At 41.0% G+C, this 14,990-nt stretch overlaps 1 protein-coding gene across 1 annotated transcript in view; it reads right to left on the minus strand.

Annotated features, from left to right (window-relative positions):
• Positions 1-900: 900 nt before the first annotated feature.
• SYNE2 (spectrin repeat containing nuclear envelope protein 2) overlaps positions 901-14,990 on the minus strand; it is a 182,192-nt gene continuing 168,102 nt past the window's right edge. Inside the window, 13 exon segments of the mRNA XM_066998468.1 lie at positions 901-2,169; positions 2,957-3,003; positions 3,214-3,303; positions 3,979-4,170; positions 4,800-4,928; positions 5,312-5,512; positions 8,261-8,472; positions 9,597-9,726; positions 10,711-10,847; positions 11,649-11,717; positions 12,079-12,361; positions 13,221-13,415; positions 14,309-14,446. Of these exon segments, the coding sequence (XP_066854569.1) occupies positions 1,944-2,169; positions 2,957-3,003; positions 3,214-3,303; positions 3,979-4,170; positions 4,800-4,928; positions 5,312-5,512; positions 8,261-8,472; positions 9,597-9,726; positions 10,711-10,847; positions 11,649-11,717; positions 12,079-12,361; positions 13,221-13,415; positions 14,309-14,446 (2,049 nt within the window). The 3' untranslated portion in view covers positions 901-1,943.

The following is a 14,990-nucleotide window of genomic DNA, read 5'->3' on the forward strand; positions in this document are numbered from 1 at the left end:
GAGCAGCCCGGAGGCCTACAGGCTATGAAAGCTGCTGTGTTTTAAAGCAGTGCCAGATCCGAGTGGCTGGGGCAGGCTGGAACCTGGGCACTTCTACTTGAGACTACCATTGAAATGCTTCTGTATGGAGCTGGAGCCTTTTCTCTCACATTTGAGCATCCAGTGTAGGTGTGTACTACTGTACAGTATGACACCGCTAACAAAGATTAGTAAATTGTTGGCTTTAACTTTTCTAAACCATATTGCTAAGTTTGCAAGTCTAACTGCATGACAGTTAATATTCTACAAATAAGCAATGTTTTTTTTTTTTTTTTTTTTTGGCCTCCATCAATTGGGAAGAACATGTTTGCGTGCTACAGGGGCTTTTTCTGAACATAAGAAGGCAGAGCAACTTGTTTCCTAAATCCCTCTGCCAGACGATGGGAAATAAATAAGCAACCATCATTGGCGAGACGCATAGAAATGGAAAGAGAATGCACACAGGCTGACCGTAAGTCTTATTTCCTACAGGTAAGCATTACAGAAATTGGCTAATTTCTGGGGGATTTTTTCACTGCAACCAAACAAAAATTATTAGTGTTCAACCAAACCCTTCTCTATTGCACTGACCTCCCCTTGATGTGCACTTCCCCGTCTTCAGTGCTGCCATCACTTACGGTTATAGTTTCAGAATGGGGAAATATTTCAGCATTTCATAGTAATAAGCACTATTTGATTCATCTCGCTATGAACCAAGAAATTACAGCCAGTTGCAAAGAAAAGATCTGTGCCACAGAACACAGATTCTGTTTCTGTTGCATTAGCATGCAAATACATTGGCTTATACGGGTGTAGAAGGGTCAGCACTGTTGGAACACACCGCTGGTTGCCCCCATGCTAGACAGACCAATAGTCCCTGCAGACATTGGCAGAATTTTAATGAGTACTTGAACTGTACAACCAAGAAGTAATGGCAAAGCTGACTGTACACAATGTTTCTCTAGCCGTTACCTAAAGTGTTAATTTCATTTGAAAGGTGGCGAATCTTACAGTGAATTTATAAAAATGCACAATTCTCTCTCAAGATACTGTACACTATTCAGCAGGTTAAAAACTGAAAAAAATCTTTCATTAAAAAAGTCATTACATTATTTGTATACATCAGGGATAGTCTACACAATCACGTTCATCTAGAAAATATGTGCATTATAAACCATTTCCATGCAATGTAACAATTTCTTATTTCAAAGGTGGTATAAAAAGACAACACAACAGTCCTAATTACTAGAACACTACATGTAAAACAAAACAAATGTGCATCCTTTTATTGAATGTGTTAGATGAATAAAATACAGTAACAAAGATTCATAAAGACGCAGAACTCTTCTTTCCACCACGTGACTACAGTACCGAAAGATACAGGTTTAATGTGAAGTGTGTGCAGTAATCATTTTAGGCAAAGTGCCTCTTCAACTGCTTGTTCATCATGCTAACCCAAGACAGACTGTTGTGTTTAAGATTATTGTGAAGTAGTTTCTGCATCTAATAACTCAGTATTTGATCACCTTGCAAGCTTAAGAGCACTGCAGCTATAAAATAGTGTATCTATTGCATCAAAGTATAAAGTGTGTTGCTTACAGTTTAAAAATCTATAGAAAAAGTTTGTTTTCCGTACAAAAATGTTGAAATTTTGTCAAGATATACATTTTGAGATGTGAAACTTAACACATTCCCTTCAACAAGGAAAGGAGCTTATAAACGTGAGGCATTATTTAGCTGCAGCAGGGACTTGGGCAGCGGTGCGTAGGACATCAGGGTGCTGTAGTGGCTAGTTTAGGGAACTAACACAGCATAAACGTTTGTGTATTTAATTACGTGATATCAGTGTTTCATTGATGCCAGCAGCATAAAAACAAGCACCACAAAGAGTGTTTTGGTGTAACTGAAGATTCTTAGGCTTCTTTCTAAGTTGGTGGAGGCCCATTGGTATATCGCAGCATAGGATAGAAAGAACGGGCAAAGTTGTTTGCCTGGGTGCAGCTGTAGTCTTCCTCAGAAGATGGAATCATGCAAGCCAGAAGTAGAAGCAGTAGAAAGAACAACTGAAGGGGTAAGGCTGCTCGTAATACACGGTAAAAGAAGGAAGGGGACCGAGGAACTACTTTAGTAGGCTGTGGATGGCTTTCAGCTCTGAAAAGAAGACAAGAAAAAAAATAATTCAAGCTCTGAAGTGCTTTTTAAAGTAAGTCATTTAAAACTGCTTCTCTAGGGTTCACACTACCCCTCCATGATGCAGGGCTGCATATCTACAATGCATATCTGCACTGCGCATGAAACAAACACATCAATTGTAACTTCAAAGCATGCAAGACTGCTCAGTAGGAAGCCAGCTGACATTCCTTCTGACTGAAAAAGAAACATGTCTTCAAAATAGGGTAAAAAGTCACTGCTTTAAGCTATTTTTGGGGTTGCAAAGTCAAGTTTTCCCAGCAGACAAACAAGCCACTCTAACTACTTGGAAATGCACAATGGAAAACCACCATTCCAGACTGTTTTGGCTCTATTCTCCCTGCACATCATTGCAAACAGTCCTCTGAACAGACCCTAATGTACCAGGGGTGACGTTTTAGCTTAGTCCTTCACATCTGTTTTTAAGAAGTGGCTCTAAGATACAAGTTTCTTCGTCCAGATGGGCCAGTGGGATTAAACAAAGATTTAAAAACACAAATATTCCCAAATTTCTTACAAAAAAAAAATTCTCAAGTGCAAAGTTGAGTGAAGGCTGCACATCAATGCAGAGGTTTAGGAGCACGGGTGTTAAAGGAAAGCAATTCACCAAAGTGCAGCCCATAGCTGGTACATAGAGGAGATACTGCACACTGGAAGAAATCCCCTCCGGTGTGTTAACTTATGAGGAACAGCTGCCCTCTCTCATTTTCACTATACTTCATGAGATTAGATGATTATAAAATAATACCTTGTGCTGCTGTTGTTTCTGCCACCTACAGTTCTCCTTACTGTGATCTGTTGAGAGAAATAGTTTTTATTATCCAGGATTCAGAAACTACAATTTCTCTTTCTCAGAAAAGACAGTTGTAGACTTTAAAGTTCCATTGTAAATTCTGTAATGCGCTACATGCATTTAAAAGGTAAAATGATTACACTTGAGGAACCTTCAGGCTAAAAAAAGATACACTATATGCTGATAGCAAAATATTAGAAAAGAAGACTTGCCTTCTTCACAGGAGGGCTGGATTTCACTGTGACTGGATGATAGGCTCCTGAGTCCAGGTCATCTGGAACTGGCAGGAATGCTCTGGTATCCTAAAAGGTAACCACACCTTCCTCTTTAAAATGCATGCTCAAAACTCTAAACAGATGAAGTGCAAAGACCCATCTCCCACTGTCTCTCTACAGGTGCACAGCCACATTGCTTCTTTAGCTGTGAATAACTAGCAGTAAACAGGTGCTCCAGTAAACAGATGCTCCAGTGTAACAAAATATTTTACTATGCACAGTGAGAAGGAACTGTGACAGTGCAGGTATTATCTTGAAAACACCTCTATCTGCTATCTCAGTGATAAGCAGTGTATTGCTGCAGACTACAGAACTCCTATGTGTTCATTACACATTCCTGGCTTGATATTTGGTATAGATCATAGGATAATTCAGGCTGGAAAGGCCCTTAGGAAGTTTACCTAGTCTGACCTCTTGCTCAGAGCAGGGTCAGCTATGAGATCAGGCCAGGTCAGTCATGACTTTCTTCTGTCTTCTTGAAACTCATCAAGGATGGATACCGTACAATGTCACAGGGCAATCTATTTCAATACCTGACTAGCCTTGTGGTACTAAAGCTTTCTGTTACATCCAGAGTTCTGATCTTGTTGCAGCAGGTGGAAGTACCTGAGTTTTACGTTAGTATTTTATAAATACTTTTATTCTTAATCTGTTATTATTTCTCAGTAAGACCCACAAACTATTATTTAAACTCTGACTCACCAGATTTCCTTGTATCGTCTTTAAGTCATGTGAAACTTGCTCAATAAGCTGTTTCAGTTTCTTTCCAATTACATGGACCTTCTCTTCAGCTTCAATGTAATCCTCACCATCTGATTTAAGCAGCAGGTAAGCACAGAGTTCTTGAAGAGAGTTTACTTTAGGCTGTTGTTCCAGTAGCTCTTTCTCCAGTTGCTTAGAACAAACAAACAAAAACCAGTGCAATGAACGGCTACTTTCAACTTTGAGGATGTTCTTATAAACAGATAAGCTTTGGAAGGCTTTAAAGAACAACTCAACCTGCCTATTAGTCCACAATAGAAATGGCTGTTACAGCTACATATGAAATGAACTTCGCTCTTTAAGAGACTGGTTGCACTTACTTGAACTAACATTTAGAAACAGTTGGATGTGGGCAGTCGTATTTCAGCATAAGGACTGTCCATCAGGAACTTATTGAATCATAGAATATCCTGAGTTGGAAGGGACCCACAAGGATCATCAAGTCTAACTCCTGGCTCCACACAAGACCACCCAAAAATCAAACCATATGCCTGAGAGCATTGTCCAAACACTTCTTCAATTTTTTGCTGCTGTGACCACTTCCCTGGGGAGCGTGAACTTATATCTGATGCATGATTATGGAAAAATGCCTCAGTCTCTTAGTCCATTCAGAAACTGATCCCATGCCTGACTGATTGATATAGCAGGTTCAAGGAAAGGCTATCAACATCCCAAGAAATAAACAAACTGCTCTTCATTGTGTGGTGAGAGCTATTAATTCATTGGAAGAACTGAGGTGCGGTAGTTACGTCCACACTTACCATTAGCTCCTTTTGGCATTCCAGTATTGTATGGGGATCAGCATTTGGATCTGTGATTTGTGCTTCATTCCTTCGGCTGTCAGCACTAGCTAACCACAGGATTAGTTTTTGGCTCTGATCATGGAATTCCTAGAGAAATAAGGGAAGGTTTGTACATAAGATAAAAAACCATTTTAGCAGTGCTTTCACCTGGCTTTGCCTACAAAAGAAACGAACAGCCCCACATTATTAGAAAGAGCTGACAATGCATTCATGATTAGTGAGGCTTTAGCAATCTTGTTAAACTATTGCATCTATATAATAAAAAGGTATTATCCAGTTCAGAGATATTTTTACCAAACCCTTTAAAACCAACAAAGTCAAGGTTATAATGAAAAGAATACACTTGCTTTGGATTCTGAGTAACCATTCTACCAACGGACAGGAATTACCCCTTTGCTCTCTCTCCTTATCTACCCCACAGAAGCATCCTAAAGAGGGGTTTTCCCATATAAGCTGCATATTGTACGCACCTGGCAATGCAGTAGGGCTTGTTGTAAACCTTTCTTCCAGTTGTCCAGTGCATGAGTTGCTTTCTCCCAGCGCAAGTTCACTTTCCGAAGCCTGTTCTGAAGCTCTTTGAACTCTGTGCTCTCCGCTTTCTGGAATTCTTTGCTGCTCAGGTTAACTGAAAGCACCACTGCCTTGTAGTTATCAAATGCTTTAAGCATGTCCTGGTAGGAAAAGAAGATTAGGAGCTTGTATGAATGATGGAAAAACATATTGGTTATTTAAAATAAAACAATGTCCTCAAAAAAAAAAAAGAAGAAATCACAGTTATTGGGGAAAGCTGTTTGAATCTGGTGGCTTTTCAGACACTGCTGAGGAACATATTTAAGTAGGTAGCCTTTTTTTTCTTTAAAAATAAAACAAAAAAACCCACCATTCACATAGAAGAAAACAAGTCTGGCTGACCCTGCGCTTCTCCCTCAGTTACAAGCATTGTGTCTTAATCCATCTCTGCCATTCATTCCTGAGCTTAGCATTTCTGTATCTTTTCCTGATATTTGGACAAATATTCCCATATGTCATCACATGACATTTCTTCTTGATGTTTAAAGGCTTAGCCACCTCAGAATCTTAAAATAATGCTGAAGGTTTGTAGTCCATCCTCCTGTTCAAAGCAGGGCCAACTTCAAACTGAGAGCAGGCTGCTCAGGGCCTCAACCAATCAAATTTTGAATATCTCACACGATGGAGATTTACTCTCCCCTCTGAGCCTCTGATCCCACATCAGGCCACCCCAGTTATGAGAAATTCTTTTTTCTTCTCTCTAGTCAGAGTTTCAACCCATTTCGCTGATTTGTCACGGTCCCTCTGAATGGCAGCCCTGCCTGCACTCCCTCTCTCCCTTAAAATTGCAGGGTGAAATAATGTGGAATTTGCCAAGTCATAGCTGTATCATATAACCACCTCATGTTAATGTAGAGCCCACATTTTTTATTTTCTTAAATGAATGCCAAACGATGTCTTGTACCCTTAATATGTTTACAGATTGAATCAAGGGTATTCAGTCTTTTTCAAGTTGTGGGCTCTTGCACTAGAAAAGTAAGAACTGCAGGATGAGTACTGCAATCAACACTGCTCTGATTGCTTTTCTTAGTAGCCTTTGTGAGTAAGAATCTCAATCTATGTATTCTCAAGGTCTGCAGCCCACATGTTGAAAGCCACTGGTCTAAATTACATTTTGCCCAACAAAGAGTTCAGTCTCCCTCCAAGCAGCGAAATTTCTCTCAATATCAGACGATACAAATGGTCCAGCACAGACTTTTAACCACCCGTAAGCCGGCCTGCAGCCAGACTGGCTTTATCATCATCCAGGGCAATTGGGATGTTCTGACATCACATGAAATTCATTGGTCTTATACAGCATGCTGGCTCTTCTAGAGATCCACAGAGACCCAAGCTGCCTATAGAGAAGATTTTTAGCCATCTGGATGCCTGTTTAGAAAATTCACAGGAGAAAAGCAGAAGTGAAGCTGTGCTCCTCAGAGGTCAGACACCCAGCTCCAGCTTGAGGGAAAGCACCTCGTTCCACTCACAAGACATCCCTTGAATCTTTCCTAGAACTTGGTGCCTAAGCCAGGCTGGCACATAGGATCAGAGTTGTTCTTAGTGGAGTCACACACTGGAGCACAGAGTCATTCTCCTTGGCCTAATGACTGCTCAAGCCCTTGTTGACTTCTGTGTAGGCTTAAGGATCCTTTAAACATGCCTCATAAATCCCTCCCCTGGTCAGCAAAATGTCTCATTTGTAAGCATCACCCGGAGCATGACACCAAGTTGATCAGTAGTCTTGCAATCTGGGTAACTCACACGAAGCTGCTGGCAGGAGGCTAAGCACACAGGGATTTTGCACTCCTACCAGTGTTTGTAGCACTTGTTCTCTCAGGGTTCTACCAGAGTCTGAACGTAGCACTTAAAGGTACCCTGGTAACCTGCTGGTTCCACCTGCAGACTTTGCTTAGTTCTAATTAATTTACAGAAGCTGAGAGTCATAGCAGGCAACACAACATGACCTCACATGCTGATGAATGTTCACATTATCGTGTCTCTAACTGGTTTATTACTTGGCTGAAGATTAGCAGAGACTGACTAATGAATTTATTTTGTTTCTCATTTTAAATTAATATATACTATTCAATGAGAAGTCTACATTTGTTAATTGAAAAATACCACTGCATGTTTTGAAATTTTTGCATCCTTCAACTACCTGATTCCGGGTATGACAAAAGCACTATTTAGAGCTAAGATTTTTTGCAAATACCATGTTGCTAAAAACCAGAGCTTTAGGGCAGATCTTTCTCAGTCACCCTTTTGGAGCTACAAAAAACAAAACAAAAATAAAACATACTAATTCAATTAAAAATAAAAATCAGCCTAAATCAGCCTAGACTTTGCAGTCTGTAGACTTGGCTAATTTGCAATCCTTTTCTGGTTTGTGTAGAGAAATAACACAGAACAGGGAAAAATGCCAGTATCATTGCTCAGAATACCCAACCACATCCCCCAAGACAAGGCCAGACACCTGGCATCTCGGGAGTCTGAGCTTTCACTTTTTTAGCCTTTTTCTGTGTTTATTCTCTAAAATATATGGCCTAAAAAGCCAAGTTTGGGGTCGAATGTTTTTGTTTTGAGAGCATGAAGTTCCTTGGTAAGAAAACAGAAAGGGAGGGGTTTTTACTTCAGCCTGTCTGCCTGTTGTACCCAGGCATACTGACTGCAAATCTCTACAGATGAAGACAGAAGCACCTCGCTTAACCAGCCTCTTTAGTCCTCTTAGCGGAAAACAGCTTAGCTCCTCTGTGACATACACACATTGTTATTAGAATTCATGCTGTTGACAACCGTAAGAGCACAAAAGACAACAATAAAGAGCATCAGCATTTTGAAATCCTGCTTCTCAATGTGCTACAACTTACTTTCAATTTCTTGACCCTTTGTTCCATCGCATGCATGCTGGTTGGAGGTTTCGCTTTTTGCAGCTCCTCCAGCTCTTCCTCAGTTTTATCAAGCCAAGCAGAGACGTCGCTGAGATCAGAGTTCAGCTGCTGCCACTGCTGCAAGTTCTGTTTCATCCTGAGTTTATTTCTGAGGTCTTGAGCTTGAATGAGCTCCCACCTATCAATAATGCCTACAAGTGACAGAACAAGAAATCTTTATGTCTTCAGTAAGGTGAACAGTCCATAAAACAGATGCAAGGAGTTTCACAAGTAAATTACTCTCCAACCTACTTAAGGCCAAATAATTGCTACCATGTAATACTTAACATCTTTTTTACTTGAGATTATGGAGTCTACACTTTCACGTTACTGGTCAAGTTATCCACAGTAATACTACACAGGATTTTAAGCATGTTAATCATAGAATCACAGAATAGCTCAGGTTGGAAGGGACCTCAAAGATCACCTGTTTCCAACCCCCCTGCCATAGACAGGGATGCCACCCACTAAATCAGGTTGCTCAGGGCCTCATCTAACCTGGCCTTGAACACCTCCGGGGTTTGGGCATCCACAGCCTCTCTGTGCAAACTGTTCCTCACCACCCTCTGAGTTAAGAATTTCCTCCTAATCTCTAAATCTAATCTCCCCTCTTTTAGTTTAAAACCATTCCTCGTTGTCCTGTCATTATGACACATTATGATACTCTGATTGAACAAAGAGTTACTCTCCATCTTTATTAAGACTTTGCTTTTTTAGGTTTACCTATTCACACCATGTACAGAAATCAACCCTGTGATATTAGAGGCGTAAGTTAGGTAAGCTGGTGTGTATAGCTGCATTCTTTTTAACACTGATTCGCTTTTATGATTGCAGTATAGATGTGATCTTCTTACAACCTCAAGCGCCTGAAACCAGGATTGAGGTCTTAAAAGGTTAAGAGAACCAGCTTGTTGGCCTACTCTGAAGACAGGACCACAGTGAAGACAGTAAAGAACTGAGTACACAACTAACTTTGACAAAAAACTATTTTGTAAACGGGAGCTGTAGCATTTTGTTATACAGAGTACCAACAACTAAGAGAATGAAGTATGGCAATCTTGGTTTAGACAAAGAAACACACTTCCTTGGTTTGAAATTTGGGAAGCATTCGGTATCCACACAAAAGTGTTTCCATTCATTCCAATCAGCAAAGAGATATATTATGAGTAATAAAAAAATCCAGATTCTGGCAGAAAAAGTAAAAGCTTTGAACAGAAAACTTGTGTTGGACAATGCCAAGTGAAAAGGCAGCTCCTAGTGCCTGAATGCTCTGTACCTGACTGCTTCTCTGCAGCTTCTATATTCACAAGCTCTTGGTCATCCTGGGGCTCTTCATCACTCATGTTAGCGGACGCAATGTTCTCCTTGTTGACACTGGTGCTGCTTGCAGAGCTGAGCTGCTTCACCTGGAATGACATTTTGGTGCGTGAGCCTGGCACATTAACAAGCCATTAAAGGTCAAGCTTCATTTATGTTAAAGTGGGGTGTCTGAGCTGAGCTCCTGCATGTCAGATATCGCACTGGGCTTCTGCTTCTTTGCTAACAGTTTATGCTGGCTCTCCGTGCCTTCTCAGCAAACAAACAAACACACACCATAGTGATGCTAATTATCACAAAACTGGACCTGGTGGAGCAGTCTTGTAATGTCTACTGGACATTACATGACGGTACATTATGTGTACTGGACAAACTACGTTTGCTGAAGCTCTTTGTGGGATTCTGGGTTTTGGCAATATTGACTCTAAGGCTCCAAGACTGTATTAGTGGTGACAAAAGCAGCCAGATACCAGTACCACCGTGTGCCTGGGAGAGTGCTGACAACAGGTCCAAATCCAGAGCCTGTAAGTTGCTGGTGAAGGCCACAGCTGGGACTGCTGGGAACCAGCCACCACAGCTGAACAATCAACAGACAACAAGCACTTTTTTCAGTGCTACTGCCACTGGGCCTTTTTTTGAATGCCCAGAAACAGATTAAATGGTGAGCTGCATGCTAGAAAAGGACACTCCAGATCAGTTTGCTTAGCAAAGGGAGATATATAAGTAAATATCAAGGGAGGGTATTCACAACCCCTCCTTGTGGAGTAAAACTCTCCTAGAATCATCCCATGACAACAGAGGATGTATTTTCCTCCTGACACTGTCTCTGATCAAAAGCTTAACATACTGCTCTGAATTGCTTTAGAGAAGCTTTTCTAGTGAGTGAACAGATACTCTCACTGGTTTCCCGAGCCACCAGAAGTAATAGCCAAGTTTGCATACAGTGAACAACCTCCCCCTCTCCCAACCAATCTTTTCCTTGATGCTGGAGAGAAGATGGAGCTACACAGCTTCCTGCGTAGCTGTACAAACAGCATAGTATAGGTTCAGTGCCCGCAAAGCCTCCAACTCACATAGCCTGGCTTATAGGGGGTACTTGTCTCTGGACCAGACAGCACATTGCCAACCATCTCTGCCTGGCTGTATCGGTGTTTCCTGCAGACAGGGCTATCTGGTGAATGCCAGGGATGAGCTTCTGAAACAGACTTTCCTGAAACAAATAAAACCAAAGCATATGACATAAGTGCAAAATCCCACCTCCACAAGGAAGCTGTTGCTTTGTATTAAGTTAGAAAGCGCTCTAAATAAAATGGCATCGTTATGGCATAAAAACAACAGTTTTGCAGCTTTCCTTGCAAAGCATGCACATTTGCAAAACATCAACAGTGTTTCAAAGGTAATGAGATGACAGCCATGCAGTTATGAGACATTCTGTTTTCTTCTGGAAAATGCTTGAATACACGGATGAGTTAAAAAACAAAAGGCTGCACTGTGGTTTTGGAAAGCTTGCATCCCAACAATACTATCACATATCTGCAACACATTTCAGCAGGGACACGTCTAGACATGTCCTGATTTGGAGAACAATTGTTCTAGATTTAACAGACAGGACACACATGGTTCTGTCATGCACGATGCAAAATACAAAAAAAAAAATACTTGCAGAGTTGGAACTATTTCTCCCAGTAATTACATAATTAAAATTAGAAACGACCAAAAAAGTGATACTACCCAGAGCAAACCACCAAGAAAGTACCAAAAGACTTTGGATCAATACAATGAAATGCACGTTAACTACCTCGGCATTTACCAGGCAAAATCTAAATGGCATGTTCTTGACTGCTTTGTAATGTAAATGTGAATACTGCAGCGTAAGAACACCATGGCAGGATGAGACATGGTGTCCACACAAGGCAGGAAGTCAGACATTACATATGAGAGAGGTTGAGGAATATAGCGTGCAGCACAGGGAGATTGCCATGTTCAGACACATGCATTAGCAGGTGCCTACCAGAAGATGCTTTCAAAGTTTTTGTGGTCATTTTAAGATATGCCTCAGGATTTTCAGTGATTTCTACATCTGAAAAAAGAATAATGTCATTTTCCTCACTATGCAATATTTTCCAGATATTAAAAACAACTGAAACAATAAGGGACAGCAAAGACAAAGAACAAAATAAAAAGTTGTTGGCACTGTTTTCATCAGTCTTTTTTTAAAAGTAAGGTTGCTAAAAACCTTGTGTTCTGCAAATACAAGCTACGTTTAGACAATACCATTCCCTTCATCAGGACACTTAAGAGACGAGACTGCTCACATCTATTAGCAGTACTTGAAAACCAACCAACAACGTCGAAGCAAGACCTCAGTCCCCCTCCCTTCCCACACAGGGACATCGTGCAACTGTCCATCTCCAAACAAACAGCTAGCAATTGGTTCTCACCTGACAAAGCACTGTAGTATGTTGCTTCTTCTTCGTCCTCGTGAGAGGAAGAGCCCCCCACGTCACCTGTGTGATCCCACTCGAGTGGGATGGAATCAACACTGACAGGGGTCTCACAGCCTGATCTTTCGTGACCTTGAGTGGGTGGCATAAGGTGGCAAAGGGACTGTGGGGAAGACGGCCCATCACCGATGGCCTTCTTATGCCAGAGATCATTCTGGATTTCTCGGGAGTCTTCTGGGTCCGTCTCATTTTCAGAGGTCTCTTTTTCATCATCCAAACCCTAAAAATAAATAACAATTATGGCATGTTAGTAAGAATTAACATACACTCATAATTAAGATCTACACTGCTAAATGAGCTAACGATTAAGTCACACAGTACTACTGGGAAGTTTTGTGGTCTGCTGCAGTAATCCAAGCCACATATCTAAAATTAAGGAGAAGCATTTCTTCATCCTTCTTTTTTGCCAAAACAGTCCTCACATCCGCAGCTAACTCTTTTCTTTCAAGACACTCAACCACTACCATAACATCTCTCTGCAGTTTACACAGAGGGGTATCCCGTTCCAAATGGACTACACAGGTCAGCAACGAAGTGATTGTTTTTATTCAGGGTGAACAGCTACACTTAGATGTTCATGTTACTTCTTCCACTTGGCTTTTTAATAAATGTTCTTTTTTTCAGAGCCAAAGTAAAATGAGAATCAGCTAAATGTTCCCAGTGAAAAGTAAAGAGCATGCTGTTCCCCATCTAGGGTTGCCACAAGAAAGTGGACAGATGGAGCCTCACAAACAAATCCATAAAGAGAAATTCTAAGCACGTTATTGAAATTAAAGAAAACAAAGTGATATAAAAGACACAAGAAAGCTTTTGAAGCCCTCAAACCACTACTATCTCAGTATTAACCCTGTGAATTACTTCTGTGCTATCATCCAGATTCTGCAGATAGAGACCCAACAGGAGAGACGTGTGGAGCCATGACTGATGACAAAAATTTAGCAAAGCTGGTACACCTACTGAGGGAGTTCCTGACCCCTCTGAGCTCAATCTACTCAGTCAGGCAGCTAGGGTAAGCACTAAGCATTGCACTTCAAACACCACAGTCTTGTCAAAGCACCAAAATAACTGTTGCTTCTTACGGGATGCCTTGAAGTCAGTCTTTGATGGAACCGGGCAACTCGCCCAAACACTTCCTGACAGTATCTATGAAGTTCTTCCAATTCATCTTCAATCAGGGTGGCATCCAAAGGCTCACTCTTCTGAATCAACTGCTCCCCAAAAACGATTAGCTGATCAATCTTATTGGTGTGTAGTGTTATTTCCTGCTGAAAACCCTATTTGGGACATACAAGAAAATAAGATCACTTCTTCAAATCCCCTTCCTAGCCTAAGGTTTGTCCTTCATTTCTTACAGCAGTAAAAGCAAAAGCAGCAAGTGACACTGCTGCCTAATTTCATTTGGCAAATATCTTTTTCCTCAAGAGGTGCAGTAGGTTGCTTTATTATCAGGATTACAGTTCCAAATGAAGTGGTATTTTCCACGCATGCGTACATCAATATGACTGCAGTGTCCTGAGCCTGCAGGGGTTCAGGACATGACAGTTCAGATAATCAGAGTTTATTTTTCTACTGGGTACATGCGATTTTTTTCTCTGTAGGAGAGAAGTTTGGCTGGTTGGGCCTCCAGCCTACATAACAGCAAACCTACATCCCAAAACAATTCATAGCACATGGGAAAAGGGGAAAGCAGCACATGAGCAGGTTGCAAAGAACCAGGATGTTCTTTAGAATCACTTCACATGCATGCTGTCTTATTTCTATTTGGCTGTAACTGGGACTTTCAATGCACTCAGGGGAGAGATTCTACCTTAAAGCCAATTCAGAATAATTCTCCCTAGAAAAGAATGCCTGAATTGAGGAATGTAGCTTTTACTATTAACATACATGCGCTCCTTTCCAGACAAAATATCACTGTCACTGACACTACAGTGTTTGAAGAAAATGGCAGGATAGATCTGAGCTTGAACACTGAATCTGAATACTGTGCAGTTTAAAATTGATTCAGAGTGGGACTTAATAAATTACTGATGTCTTATAACAAATACAGCCCTACAAAGATCTGTTGGCTGTTGTTAAGTTCCAGAAAAGTAGATGATTCTGTCAAGACAGAACAGCCTGATAGGATCAGTTTGGTTTTATTAAACGACTGATTTAAAAGAATACATACATTTAGCTGGCGCATTTTGTCATCAAAGTTACTTTTTGAGAAGTGCTCCACATTTGTCAGCTGGAGGTCCATTTCTGTGAGCCAAACAAGGATGTTCTCCCTTGTCGCCTCAAACTCATCTCTCCGATTGGTGAAGTGCTGAAAAGGAAGAAGGGAGCCACTGTTTATAAAAATTTATCTACTGAAAAAGATATCACAGGAGCCTCCTGCAAAAAGTTTTGTTTCAAAGCTGCTGTTCACCTCAATGGCGTTCAGGACACAAATGACAGCACGTCAGGTGTAGAAAATGTCCCCTAGGGATGCTGGTTCAAAGTGTCCTACACTAGTGAACTATTCTAACTGGGGTGGGAATAAAACTTCAGCAGTGCAAGTCCTTCTTATAAGAAAAAAAATCTTGCTTCCACGCTGCGTAACAAAAATACACTCTCTGCTAACACAATCTCTGCTGATGGGAAGTAGTGAATGAATTCTTTGTTTTGTTTTGCTTGAACACGTGGTTTTTGCTTTACCTAGTGAGCTGTCTTTATCTCAACCCATGAGTTCTCACACTTTTACCTTTCTGATTCTCTTCCTGATTCCACCTGGGGAGAGTGAGCAAGCAGCTGTGTAGTATTTAGCTCCCTGCTGGGGTTAAACCACAACTAGTAATTCAAGACACAAACCAACGCAAGACAGTTGCTCC

This window comes from Anser cygnoides, chromosome 5 (genome assembly GCF_040182565.1).
Source record: "Anser cygnoides isolate HZ-2024a breed goose chromosome 5, Taihu_goose_T2T_genome, whole genome shotgun sequence".
NCBI lineage: Eukaryota > Metazoa > Chordata > Aves > Anseriformes > Anatidae > Anser > Anser cygnoides.